The sequence below is a fragment of the Hippichthys cyanospilos genome, chromosome 1 (assembly GCF_059441005.1).
Source record: "Hippichthys cyanospilos isolate Australia breed blue-spotted pipefish chromosome 1, RoL_Hcya_1.0, whole genome shotgun sequence".
NCBI classification, from domain to species: Eukaryota; Metazoa; Chordata; class Actinopteri; order Syngnathiformes; family Syngnathidae; genus Hippichthys; species Hippichthys cyanospilos.
Window position 1 is genome coordinate 22,738,098 of NC_142369.1, and position 15,196 is coordinate 22,753,293.

Consider the following 15,196-nt stretch of genomic DNA (forward strand, 5'->3'; position numbering starts at 1 on the left):
GTTTTGGTTCAAGGGTACAAATAAAAACACAATTTTTCAGTCTATGAACAAGAATAACGGCAGTAATGAATTCATTACGATCAGAAAAATAGGTGGCAATAATGTCAAGTATGACATTAGAATCTATTCACTTTTTATTAACATACATATGTATTGCTCTTGTACCTCTTTTACTGTCATACTGTATGCCTCAACAGATTACTCTAACCCCATTCATTAAGGTTTAATTTATCTGGGATCATTTGAAATAAACAGACTGGCACTTGTCTTGGCCAACCAGAGTTGATGTAAAAGAGGATGTTCTGCAAGCATCAAGTTAGTTTCGCTTTTCATGCAAATCCAGCGTGAGTCACTGCCAGATGCGCACAAGGCATCTGAACTAACCACTGTTGTGCTAAAATGACATTTACCAACCACAGGATTGTTTTAAGTCCCAACACATCTAAGCCTGCAGTGTGAGTGTACCTCCATGCAGCAAGGCGGGGGCGATTCAGCCCTGTGATGGATGACACTGTGATTTACTGAGACTCTCCTCTTCCCCAAAAAGATAATGAGAAGATAATGAAAAGGCTGACGGCTCAGCAGCCGCCATTGCGCGCACGCAGTTGACGCCGCCATCTCCCATTAATTAAGCACAGTTATTTCACAGAAGCGCACGCCAGCAACACCACTGCTTGTACATCAAAATAAGTACTCTTTGCATGTCTATTTTTAGATGTTGGCATGTACAAATAATCAAAGCACTACTGCACACAAAAGCTTCCAACTACGATGGCCGCCACACTTCATTTACATATGCAAGCGCGGCCTGTTTGTTTCTCTAACTGGAACATGTGGCAGGCCTGCGTTACTTTGTTGTTTGACAGACAACTTGTTGATATTCGTGTTGAAAAAAATTCTTTATGTTTCATGATGACGTCATTTGGTGTATCTCCATTAAAAATCCATGGAAACACACCCTCAAAAAAGTCGAAACTCACTATTTATTTTATTTTATTTTATTTTTTTTGAACCTATCCCCAGTTAGCTAACAAAAAGGAATTGGTGTCAAAGAAGTATGTTAACGTGTTACATAATATGTTGACGGGGAACCAAGCGTTGCACGTCTGGATTGGTCTAAGTTTAGCTTTGGTTGTTTGCGGCCGATATTGAATGACTTTGCCGCATGGCCTGTAAAAGCGAACTGCTTGGTTTCATAAATAGTTTTGAATGATGAGTTTGAGACTGAAATAAACTATTTTACAACCTTACTTCCTTTGGACCAAAGAAAAGAGTTAGCTGAGCATGTCATGAAAGTGAAAGGAGTCTCAGATCAAGTGATGATGCTGAAACCTGATATAAAGGCTGTTATATTTCATGTAATTAGAGGTTATACCCCACTAGTAGGATGTGACCTAAAACAGAAAAAGAAATTCTGGTCCTATGGGTATAGAAAACCACTGCAGGTCACTTAGCTCTTCAAATCATTGCCCTACTTGTCAACATCTAGAACTAGAGCTGTGTCACGACATTGTGCAGTTGAAAAGGTGCTTTTAAGTACACACATTTTCAGTCCAGTTTAAACTGACTGATGTGAATGTCACATTTTTATGTCCCAAACTGAAGAGGTCATGATAGCAAAATGCAAAATAACACATTTGAAATAAGAGGAACTCAATGATGTCAATGACATCAAGGTTTTTCTCTTGTGTAATTTTTTTTTTTTTTAAGAACAGACAGGCAGAGGAGATAAAAAGGGGGGGAAAAACATAAAACTTTCTCTCTCCCTTTGTAAGACTCTCACACTTGTCACATATCTCCTTCTTTTTGGCTTTTCTGTGGAAATTAAAGTGAAAACAAAAAAATCTTAACGCTCGCTCTGGGGGACCCCTCGTCGATCAGTGGGTTCTGCATTCTATATGTGCATCATTTGTGTGTACGTGTGTTTGTAGTCAGCCAGCATTTCTTTGCATCTGTGCAATGTGAAATTGTGCTTCTGAGGCTACTGTGTGACTTCTCTCCCTTCCACCCATACGAAATATTGACCAGGTGTACATAAAAACACATTGTTCTCGAGTGACTCAAAAAAAAAAAAAAAAAACACCCTCACTATGGATTTAATGCATACAATGGGACTGCGGCCGGGGTCTTATTAAGAATAATAGATTCCCTCTTGCACTGCAATGGAGCCTCCTGGTGTTGTTGACGGCTAATTTGCATACACTATAAAACAAGCGAATGCCTCATGCGGGAGGGGTGCCAGGCGGTGTTTTAGATTAAGAATTTATAGAGTGTAACCTCTCTCATGCTGAGCTGGTTGCATGTCCTCAGGCAAGGCAAGAGGCTAAAACTGATGAGTACAGGTCATTGGCCTGTCTTTTTTAAGGGCAACTTAGCACTTAATGCAGTCCTAATTATGTACTGATTGTTGTTAGGAAAAGAGCTGGTTAGCATTCAACAAACTGTGGTGGACATGGTGGTTGGCGCCAGCCCGACAAAACCTTACTGAGGTCATGAGAAACTGGGTGAACGGATAGAAAATGAATGAATGTTAGTCCACACTGGATCGAAATGGATATTTTTCTCTTTTAAAAATACCTTGCATGCTGTCTCACTTGAAAAATATCGATGGAGGAATAAAGATGGTGTTGTTTGGCCTTGGCAAAAGCAGAATGCTTATTATTTTTAGATAGAAAGTTGACAAGGACTCCATCCACATATTCTTGTGTCATCATTCATGCACTAGAAACCGAGATGGACCACCGAAGAAAAATAAAATACTCCCCTTTTTTTTTTTTTTTTTTTTTCCAAAATTGTGTTCGGTCAGATTTGAAGCAACAGTCTACAAGATCTCAGAAATCTCAGTTTGCAACTTTTGTTTTCAAATTCCTTTGTTTGTCCAGTTGTCAGTCATCATTTCAAGCAAGCAGGTCTCCATCTCAGTTCTCATGTCATTTTCCACGAGCCAGGAAGTTGCCTGCCACTTTAAAGTCAGATGTGCAACCAACAAAACGCCCATCATTTCTAGCTAGAAAATGTACAAGCGCTGCAAGCTGACCTTGTTGTATTCCAGCTAACCTTGTCGACTTGTTTTACCGCTGTTGCGCCGAGACATCTTAAGCATGGCGGCAACGATTCTCCTTTTAACAAATTTCCATGTCTCATCAAATGTGATCCCCGGGGCTCTTGTGCAGCCACATAAATCAACAGCGCATAAATTCAATTTAATACATTTTGTCTTGGCACGTAAATAAGCGTACGCTCTCCTTTGTGTCGCCCGTCTGATGGCAGCTTGATGACTTGCACGCATACATACACACCCACACACACAACACCATCATAACTGCATGCATATTGTTGCCTTAGGGAACATATTAAGGGGCAGAAAAGCAAAACAAGAAAAAGAAGTACATGAGAGAAAATATGGAAAAAATGTCACTGTTGGATTGAGTATGTGTAAGAAACACACAGAAGAATGCGGGCCAAATATAGACTAAATTAAAAACAAGGCACAAAGAGAAGACACTTTCAAATCAGCCAACTTGATGTCATCAAAAATGTGTAGCAATGTAAACAGGTTTACAGTCCAAACCAGCAAACAACACTGTATGTAAACGCTGTCAGCAAAGCGGCTGACTGATGAGACAAGAAGCAATGAATGAAGCAAATCTCTTGATGTCTCTGCTTTTTTTTTCTTTCTCCTTTTTTTGAGCAATCCACAAGTACATTAAACGAGAGGAATGAAACAACAATGTCTAAGTCGAATGACTTCCTGGTGATCAATTTTAAAGAACTTAAACAAAAATCTTGCATTGTATTATTTTCTATTCTATTCTGATCTCTGCTTTACATGCGTTTTCTTTTCAGTCCAACAATGTCAATGATTTCACAATCAAAATGAATATTATAGCTGAATTTGTATATTGCCCGTTCAAATACATAAAGGAAAGCGTGTCTTTATGAGTCATAACATCTTACTTGCCTCTGTAAGCATGCACTTTAATTGCATGCGCAAGCAGTTGTCGTGTGCGCTCTCACATGAAACATTGCTTGTTACTGTTTTTATCACCCATATACTTGTTTATCCCATATCTACTGCATTTGCTGACGTTTAACAGTCTGTCCAATATATTAAATGAATGGGTGTGGCATAGTAAACTTTTCTGATTGGCCAGAAAATCGACCCAAAAGTGCACGGTGGAGCCAAGCAAGTATGCTGCGTGGGGGGTGGCAGTGCTGAGCTCCATTAGCTCTCTACTTATAGCACTCGTCTTATTGACATAGTTAATCACTAGAGGAAAACCTTAGACGATTGATGGCATGCAGAACCGGTAGGGGCCTCAAACCGCAGGTCCCCAGTTATTTCTCCCCTTCGCTTAAATTGAGGTATCTGTGCTCAGATGAATTAACCAAATTCTTTACCGATGTTGACATGGGCCGGTTTGTGAAAAATATCAGATATGCGGTCATGATGCTAGGCATGAGTAATTTTATAATTGGGGCTTTCATCACATATTACATGTGAGGGTAAAACCAAGTGCTATTTAATTAAAAGTAAAAAAAACAATCAGCATAAAACAGAAATGAACTTGACAATTCTCTGAAATATTTTTCATATTTTTATGTTATATTTTTTATTTCATTGTTTTTCTTGCCATCACATTGTTGAACAGTGTATAATTGATCGAAAAAACATCATTTAAAGCTTTGAAAACAAAGAGGTTCGAAGTTGGACCGAAATTAAATACACATTAATCTTCTGTGTTTTGATTTATATTTTTATATGACTCTAGAGGAGTCTAGATCTCACAGTCATCAACCTACCCAGGTTTTAGTTGCAAATGACTAGATTTTTAATGTTCCTATACACACGCACTTCTCATTTCATAATCAATTTCAGTCAGTCCTGCAATTAGCATAAAGACAACACGATTGGATAAAACCGAATCCAGGAAGGAAAGAAATAATACAGTCATTGAACAAAATACAAGATTTTTTTGTAAATGATGCCCATCGATTCGGCGAGGCATGGGCTCACCTCAAGCTGCTGAGCCTTGGAGTTCTTTGGGTCACAGAGCGACGTGTTAATCCGGTGGTTGTGCTTGACGCAACGCTGGGTTGTGTTCTGCGGCATGGGGAAGGTCTGGCGCACCAACGTCAGCCGACCCACCGATTTCATTACCAACTCTTGCAGATCATAGTCAGCGATCTCCTGAGCGGCCACAAAATACAAATGTAACAATTAGATTTTATTGGCACTAAAAAAGCTCAAAAATATTGTTACCTTTTGCCCAACAAACGTACAGTAACTTTCAAATGATCTATCAGCCATATGATACGTCAAACCTAATGCATGAGGCCGATTATGCTAACATTCTTGCCCAACACCGTCTCATATTGCTCATGGATCATTTTATGGTTTGTGGTTTTGGTCCACACAAACTGTGGCAGCAAACAAATTACATAGCTTTACAACTCCTCATAAACTTAAGGGTCACAAACATCCAGCCAATTAAATGGCAAGGTCAGGGCAGTTGTATTTATATAAAACGTTTTGTGCAAATGGGTGCTTCAGTGTGCTTCACATTTAAAAATGAAAAATTCAAAGCCATCTACCAACAACATAAGACATTCAAACAAATCAAAGAAAAACACTGTTAATTACCACTATGAAACTAGTTAAATAATGTAGTGCAAAAACAAGATTATGGAAAAATAAATTATAGGAAAGCTTTAAGACTGTGTAAAATATAGGTATGTAGGGGAAAAAAGTATTTTCACCTTGATTTTACAGCATTTACTCTTCGTGCTAACTTCAGATCTTTTGGTACTAAGAGCTAAAGGCTGTATCACCATGTTTTTTTGAACTCCGGGCTTCACTTATTGACCTTAAATAGCTCACTCCTGAAGTCTTCTGGGTTTATAATCAATTCACCTTTTTTTCAGCAAGTACTGAGGACCGAGCATTATCCTAAAATCTAGTTCAAAGCAGACATGGTGCTAATGTTAAGCTTTTAGGACAGGAGTAATTTTGTTCTGATCTCTTTGGTCAGAACCCGAGCTGCAGCGTTCTGAATGTGTTGCATTTGCTTGATTTTTCAGCTGGTAAAAGGCTGTTTTAGTGATTGAGTCGATATGACTGCTGGAACTAAATATAATTCAGTAAAATAAAACCTCATTCTGTGAGCCATTTTGATCCATTGCCATTTTGATCTGAGTCTAAAACTTCACTATGAAAAGTCAGGCTTCTTTTGTTCTTACCTTTATTTTAGATTACTATACAGTGTGTATTAATATATATATATATATATATATATATATATATATATATATATATATATATATATATATATTAGTCAACGGATACGGAAATGCAAAAATGGCAAACATATTCCCATATTCTCCAGCTCACCCACAATCCTAATGATTTTTATTGACTACCCAAAGATCTTCTTCTACTCGTACTCAAAGCTGATGCATAAAGACTGGTGAGTATTTTCTCCAGTCGAGGCAAAACGTGCCACATGCTCCACACATTATTCATCTGGCATCATCTAGAATGAAATGACCTACCTCATAACGTGCTCTATGTGTGTACAATATGTGATTTCATGTGTACACCCGTGAGTGTGTTTGTGTGTGTCACATTTGTTTAGCTTCAGTCACTAAACAGCTTTTGGAACACGCCACCACTGAAAGTCACACTCCTGTCCATGTTTTGTATTGGGAGTGGACGGCGCAAGCACGGACAAAGCTAGGTCCCATGTGTGTGGGATTTCTGTGCGATAATGCATTCCTGTGTGTGACTTTGACTATTCCGAAAGGGGTGGAGGAGTGACATTCGATTGCTTCCTGTCCTTGACTGGCTGATGTGAATCTTAATTTTCCTTTAACCAACATAAATTTCAGATTCTACCATTTTTTCTCTTTACTGTGAACTCATTTTGCAATCAGAGCCAATGGCCAATTGTTTGTACCGCATTCCACACACAGAAGCCTGCAAATTGATTCTTCACTAGTACCGTTTTGAAACTTGAGAGGACAAGGCATACATAGAAGGTTAAACATACTCTAGGTTCAATTATTTCACTATTTGGTTGAGGTAAGAATAGTAATTGCTTTAGTTTACACTCAACAGCAACTTGTTTTGACTGTTTTGTGTTTGCATGGTCAACTATATTCTTACGTAGATACAGTATTTCACTGTATATGGAATACATTTTTTCACAGTACAGCTGGCTAAAAAAGAACACATCAACAAAACATCAAAGGTTGTATGTTGCTGCCTCTAGTCAGCATCAAACATTCCGTATGTGTGTCAGAACAAATATGAATCAAATTCACTTAAAATGGAATGAGATAGGTAGAGGAATTGCAGGTGTTGCTGTAATCCTAAAACCAATTTTAAGTCCAATTTCTTTCCCTAGCTCCTCACGGTAACCATCAACCCAAAACTCTATGAGATACTGTATCTTTATGGGACGTACAGATCATGTAAACTACATTGAGTCCTTTGTTCACAGAAAGTTGGTTAGTATTGGCAAAGGATTGGATTGTAAGTTACTTTATGAGTCATATCCGTGTTTCACGTCAAGAGAGATAACAAGACCCAGGGCTAACAAAACATTGTCAGCAACAAACTCAGCCGATTTTCACCTCCCGCCACTCGCCTGAAGCTACCCCCTGCCAAACTACCATTCACTCTGACAGTTGAAGAAGCAACAAGCCATGATTCGCAGACCCACCCATGAAACAGAAGACCGAATCTCAAAATGGGCCTGAAAAGCTCAGCGTAACCTCAGAAGCCACGCAGATCACCAGTTGCTTACACCATAAACCTTAAAATCCTGGTCTCTACCATCGACCTGAGCGCACAGAGCTTTTTTTCTGGCTTTTTATTTGAAAAAAATCTCTCATCCCTTATTATACTTTGTCCTCTGGCCTCTCTCCTCACAGCCTCTTCACCTCTCCCCCGGAGACATTAAATCCTTCCTTTTTCAGTGAGAAAAACTATTCATTTCTTACCTAACCTTTTCCATGACCCCTCCCATTTCCTCTGCACATCATCCCAAGTTCCCCCCATTCTTTGGAAAAAAATACAGATGGTCTTTATTGCTTTCAATGTTAGCATCATCCTGCTTCTTCATCATCAACACGGTTGAAAAATGTGTTTGCACCTCGAGTTCCCTTTCTCTGGGAATAAATGGTTGATTGGTTGGAAAAAATGACTCAAGTTACTATCAGCTTTGTTTTGTTTACATTAAAAAAAATCAAAACTTAAAATTATGGCGTCAATGTTAGGATTAGTTTGATTGGATTGGTTGTATAATTTTTTTCTGTTGCTCTGCATACACAAACCAATCAAACACCTTACAGGCATTGAGGACTGCCTTCAGAGTGAAAGGGGCACACAAAAGTGATGCACCTCTTATGCTAAGGGGTATGGTCGCTGCCAGTGTTTCAATTGTCTGCAGGAGATGGATTTTTGTACAGATGAGTTGCTGCAATTTTACGATACAGAAGACAAATAATAACAATAATCAACTCTACTGGTTAGCTGTTTGGGCTTATTGTTGGTATTAGGACTTGCGGCTCTATTTTCTCTATATGCCACTTTTTTAAGCTTCAGTGGGAATGTGCCACCTGCAAAAATAGATATTTGGTGATTCGATTAGGTATTAGGGTAGAGGTTGGGTAAAGGTATTAGGGATCAGAGGAATGTTTGGTGTCTGCAGTAGTTGGTGAAACATGCTAGTAAACTACCGAACAAGCCACAATACATTTCGTCCTGGCCGTGGACCAGTGGACCAGCTCTACACCCTCGGCAGGGTTCTCGAGGGTGCGTGGGAGTTTGCCCATCCGGTCTACATGTGCTTTGTTGACTTGACGGCGTTCTACCATGTCCCTCGGGGAGCTCTGCGGGGGTTGCTTCAGGAGTACGGGGTACCAGACACTTGGGTACAGGCTGTTCGATCCCTATATGACCGATGTCAGAGTTTGGTCCACATTTCTGGCAGTATGTCAATTTCTTTTGGGTGACGGTTGGACTCCGCCAAGGCTGCCCTTTGTCACCGATTCTGTTCATTGCTTTTATGGACAGAATTTCTAGGTGCAGTGGAAGCCTTGAGGGGGTCCGATTCCGGGGTCTCTGCTACTTGGAGATGATGCGGTGCTGTTGGCTTCCTCAGACCGTGACCTTCAACTATTAATGGAGCGTTTCGCAGCCGGATACAAGCAGCCAAAATGAGTTTCCTCCGCAGGGTGTCCGGGCTCTTCCTAAGAGATGGGGTGAGAACCTCGGTCATCCGGGAGGGGCTCAGGGTCGAGCCGCTGCTCTTCTGCGTTGAGAGGAGCCAGGTGAGGTGGTTCGGGAATCTTGTTCGGATGCCTCCCGGACACCTTCTTTGGAAGGTGTTCTGTGCATGCAGTGGGCTTTGGTCAGGGTACAGCCGGCACTGGTTGCCTGCCAATTTCAGGAAACATACAGGCAACTCACGCATATGAACAATTTTTAGTCTTCAATACTGTGAGGCAAACACGCTACCCACTAGTGTAGCTCCTGTCATCTTTTACAATACAAATAACCAAAATTGAACCTTACTTTTTTCTGGGCATAAGTATGCGACTTTTCGGTGTTCTCTTCTAAACTTAAGAGAAAAAGAGAAGGAGTGCGTGTCCTTTATCGTTCCTCTTTTTCATCCTCACCTCCTGAGCAGAACGAAGGCGATGAGGAAGGGCAGGGTGATCAATTATAAAGTGTGAACTGTGCCTCAGTGGGACGTCTAACTGCTGGCTGTAGATAAAGCAAAGTTATGACAACCATACACTATCCCCTCATCCATAATAAAGCACAGGGAGGCAGCACACGCTCCCTCCCATAGTCATTTTCCAAAGTACAAGAGAATATTGAAGCCTTCATCCACTTAAAGAGTCTGTTTGAATAAAAAAGAAAAAAAAAGCCTCACACATCCTGTTACGGAGTTGTTGCATATGCATCGGATTAGAACATTCTAAATTCTTCTCGACGGCATTGTGATCGGCAGAAGTAGGACATCGTATTGGACGACTTCTAGTGCAGTAGAGTGAAAAGGGTTGCAGTGACTTGGTTGCAGAAAGCAGTAGTCCATGACTGTGCCAGAACCTAACGGCAATAAATACAGTACATGCTGACAATGAAAGCTCTTGTGGGGGAAGGGGGGGGGGGTTAAGATGTTACAATGTCAAAGCTGTTTGAAGACTTAATGACCAGGGGTGATTTACATCACCTGTTTGGTCTCCAGTTGGGATCCTTGGAGCACTAACTGACCTGGATATGCCCACACAAGAGCATGTAGAACTGTAGCAGTAAGGAAAGGGAACAGTGCTTTTTTTTTTTCCTCCACCGTTCTGGCACAACTATCTCTCTTCACTTCACTTGTGACATACTTTCCCCTCATGCTTCTAATCCTGTTATTAGCATTGTCAACATTTATAAGCAACTCTAGTTTGTGGTGATGCATCATTGCTTTACTAATGATGTGCCAGTAAATCTGACACAGGGCTTAAGTGAATCTTAAAGACTGGAAATGTTGGTTTTGTTTACACATTCTCTAGAGAAATCGTTGCTTTAAGCCTAGTCTGCCAGACTGCCACTGATGAGTGATTCAAAGTGGAGTCCCAGCACCTCAATAAGTGTGCCCCAACAAGTGTGTAAGCTGTCATTTGGGTTACCACAAAATAATTTACAAAAAATGACGGTTTACCATTTTCTAACACATACATACTAATATGTAGGGGCGGAGGCCACAACGAACTACACCTGTCAGCTCATTCCTACCTTTGATCTTTGGGCCAATTAATATTTCAGACAACTATGCATGCTAGTGTGCATCTATTCCACCTCTCTAGCACTCTTTTTTTGTGCTCACATGGACACAATGAAATACACAACCTTGTTATCAAGTCTCCCATCAGCTGTTGCTGCCCCCACTCCTTTATCTGTTGCAGTGCGGTCGTGCTGGGGAGGAGGCGGGCTCACATCCAGGATTGCAATCGTCCACTCAGTGGGTCTCGGCTGTAATGCCCCCGCCCGATCCCCACTATTCCACTTCCTCATGTGCAATTATTCTAGTCATTGTTGGGTGTTCCTCTTTTACAGAAAAAATATTTGGGGGCTATCCCCCTGCACCTATCTTACTTTAATCTCAAATGAGAAATCATGGTGTCATTTTGGCGACCTGTCAGGCTTGCCATTTTCTCTCTGTTGGTCATTGTTTTGTTGCCTCTTGGACGCGTGTAACTGTTAGGTGAATTTTGTTGCTATTCATAAAGAGTTGTACAGGTGAGGAAAGGCAAACTGCAAAATATTTGTGTGTGGGAAACCTAAACCGAGTGTTAAAAGATGACATTTATGTCAATCAGTCACTGCTTTTGAAACACAGAACCCACTGACACTATTATTGCCTTCTACAAAGCTCTGTTCTTGAAATACAGAAAATGTGGAAACATTTCTTAGCGTTTCTTGTCATTTTTTAAACAGGCACATAAGTGTCAGAAAATAAATAAATGCATAAAACTAATCATTTTAGTCAAAGCAGTGCATGTCAACTCGTCTCGATGAATACATACTGGTTAGCCCAATTTAATTTGTTGAAAGGGTGTCTAAAACCAGGACAGTCTATTTTTCACGAACAAGCTCAACTAATGTATTTTCCTATTTATGAATATGATATTAGTTTGCAATTTCAATTGTGTCAATTTGCTATGGACTAATAAGTAAGTAATGACTTTTAAAACACCCCCTACAAATGAGCAATATGGCAACGTGCCCTTCTCTCTTCCCATGATGTTTGGGAGGAACTGGAAAAAAAGTGCCTATTCAAACTATTGTACATTAATCGCTAATATTGTTTTTTTTTCAAACCTAATTTTACAGGTCGGTATAATTAGATTTCAATTTAAAAGTAATTACTTACTGTAACTTCCTCTTCTCTCATGTCCACCTCCAGGGTGTACACTTCACACCATTAACCGTTTTGTGATCAGACAGAACCACATGGTAGTTACGTTTCATAAAGCTGTGGTGGTGGTGGGTGGGAGAAATCACCTTAATAAGGGATCCCCCAGATTTATGACCCGCATTCCAGTAACACACAGTAATGCCAAAAAGGCTGGCATTGACCATTTCAGGAAAGCTGGCAAAAGAGCAGAGCACTGCCAGCCAGGCTGCCTGAAGAGTGTTGGGACAATAGCAGACGTCTGACAGCTCAATGTGAATGTGGCCTAGCAGGCAATCAGGAAGACATGAGACCACGCTCAGCGGGCTGCTCCACATCGTTAGCCACCATAAGCGAGCACACGGGGAACCTCGTCGTGTGCTGCCTTCACTGAAGCCACAGGTTTTTAACATTTTTTTTGATGCTATTGTCATTTCTTCAAAGTTTTAAAACAAATAATGTGCACAATTTATTTTAATGGGAGAGTCACATCATGTATTGTTACCAGTGTATTATCATTTAGGTCAAGCAAAATCGATGCATGAACGGGAATGTGATGGAAAAATGTAGAGGAACGACAAAGATCAATACAGTGTAGAGAACTTTTTTATATCATAAAAATGAATATTCTGTCATCCAAAAATAACACAAACCATCCGAGGCGGAACACCCTTTAAGTCCCGCAGTCTTTAAACGTTTATTCAGGTGAGACTTTTTTTCTATGCTACCGTGGTTGCTGCTGTTTTGGTTAGCAGCGGTTCAGTTGGCCATAACAGTTCATTCTTGTGTCTCCTGTGTCAGCCATAACATCTTTGAACTGAAGTCATTACAGTTATTACCTATTTTATTCCTAATGGAAATTTAAGGTAAGCGTTTATTTGTCTCAAGTGGATTTGAGTGGACTAATTGGTGCACAGCATCAGAATCAAGGGACGCTTACTATTTGAGGAATTATGGTACGCACTCATCTTTAAATAATGTGCAGGCACACATGCACTTATTTTGCTCGTTTTTAATCAAAGGCACGTCTCATAAATTATAAACAAAGCTCTCCAGGAAATGCATTAACATCAAATTATGGCTGATGTTAAAGTTTAATTATGTTATCTTATGACCAACGGTCACATTAAAATGTGAGCAGGGAGAAATAACTTGCCGAATCCAAACTGTGAAATCACAGTCAGTCCCCTCCCCCCCAAAAAGAAAGAAAAGTTTACCAGTATGATTAAGATCCTGACTTAGTGGACTTCTAGTGCTCTCATTATCCCTCCCAGTGTTATTAATATTTAAGTTACCTCTCTAATTTTTGATTAGAAAACTTAATTCTCTTCTCAAGGGATTGCACAAAGATCACAAGCAACTATCATCTGTTCAACAGCCAAAAAATAAAAATGTGCTAGACTCTTAACATCCAAAAGAGAAAACAAATTTCTTGTTCATTTTTTTATAGTGTGAGTGTATGAAAATTAATGTGAATTTCACTCCCCAATTATAAACATGCATGTTTCAGGAGAAGCAGACCATTTAATTAAAATGTAAATTAAAAAGAACCATGTTTTGAAAGACATGTTTAACAGAAACACTTTACATCCAAAAGAGAAAACAAATTTCTTGTTGTTGTTTTTTTATAGTGTGAGTATTAAAATTAATGTGAATTTCACTCCCCAATTATGAACATGCATGTTTCACCAGAAGCAGACCATTTAATTAAAAAATGTAAATTAAAAGGAACCGTGTTCTGGAAGACATGTTTATCAGAAACACTATACATGTATATTTCTTTCATTGTCCAATTAAAAGTATATACTGGATGGCTAGTCCAAACGATAACAGTGTCCTAATATAAATCCATATAAACTAATCACATTTTTATTTGGTTTGGACAGTGACAACATGCTAAATGAGTAAATTCATGTACATTCTGAAAAATGTAAAAAAAAAAGAAAAAAAATGGAAGCACTGATGAGACTAATGGATACATTTTTCATGAAGAACTCACCTCATTGATGAGGATCCAGTGACAATCAAAGGCCACCAAGTTAGTCTCAACCACCTGAAACACAAAAAACCACAACATTGATCATTGAAAATAGTGATGCATTAGAGGAATCTATGTCCCTGAAGCTGCACAAAACTTCAGAATTCACTATTAAATGTGGTGGAAATGAACAGTAAAGATACAGAACACGTATGTATTTTTTGTATGGCCTGTAATTGTCGATAGAAAATACACTGTATTTAATTATAAAAAACAAAAACAAAAGTGTAGCTAAACTCAACAAAACTCTTTCCCTCAGCTCAATATTGCACCAGAATACTATATTTATTTTAGAAACATTGTCATTAAGAGATAGACAACAAGAATGCTGTTTTATTATTATTAATATTATTATTATTATTATAAAAATGTGACTGTCAGCAAAAAATGGAAGCTGGTTCGCCAAAAATCTGAAAATTTACAAATACAGTACCAAACTGCAAATAAGCATGGCTTCATTATATATTTTCAAGGTAAACATGGTCTTGTTTTTTGTTGTTTTTGTGACAACCTTTTATCTTTAACCCTCACCTTGGAAAACAGATCAAGTATTTGCTACGTTATGCTTTGTTTTTTTAACTGTTGTAAATGAGGACAAACCACATAAGATTTAAACACATAGAGGCACATGATGGTTGAGATTTTCATTGATAGCTTGCGGACTTTTATGGTGGAGAAAACAGGGACACCTGTGGCCTCCAAGGAATGTCAATGAGGAGGCAAAAAGAGTTGGAAAAAGCAAGGCATTCAATGTCTGTGACTTAATTGATGTCGGCAACGGGAATGTTTTCTGGCAAATGTGTCGTTTCTTGTGCCAACCTAATCATCACACATTTCTGGCATTCAAAAACTGTTAGTTTAATCTGTCAAAAGACATTTTGGTAAAGTATATTTTTTTAACTAACCATTATCAAATTGAGCATTTGAGCAAACCGAGCATACCAACTGAGCACAATAGAGTTAGTAAAGCAGGGGGAACACATGTTGGGAAGAAGAGTATCTCCAATTTTAAGAGAGTACAGTGAGTACGGCATGAGAGTGTTCAAAGAGCATCAAAGGCATTTCGGCGCCACTTATTGTATACAAAGAGAGGATGTAATTTTTCTCAGAGAAAACCTTCAAATACAGTTCCTTTAATATATTATTTCTATTAATAGCAAACTCTACAGTACCCATACTCATAGCCTCTCATATATCATTGGCT

The 15,196-nt window shown here is 39.2% G+C and overlaps 1 protein-coding gene across 7 annotated transcripts in view; it reads right to left on the reverse strand.

Moving 5' to 3' along the window:
• Positions 1-15,196, reverse strand: part of grid2 (glutamate receptor, ionotropic, delta 2) — a 461,289-nt gene that overhangs the window by 144,326 nt on the left and 301,767 nt on the right. For all 7 annotated transcript variants that reach the window (XR_015865772.1, XR_015865770.1, XR_015865771.1 and 4 more), the window contains 2 exons: positions 13,954-14,007; positions 5,018-5,191 (listed from right to left, as the gene is read on the reverse strand). Coding sequence is in view for 4 of the 7 variants with exons in the window: in XM_088415956.1 (XP_088272082.1) it covers positions 5,018-5,191; positions 13,954-14,007 (228 nt within the window). In the remaining 3 variants the exon portion in view is untranslated. The remainder of the gene's footprint in view (positions 1-5,017; positions 5,192-13,953; positions 14,008-15,196) is intronic.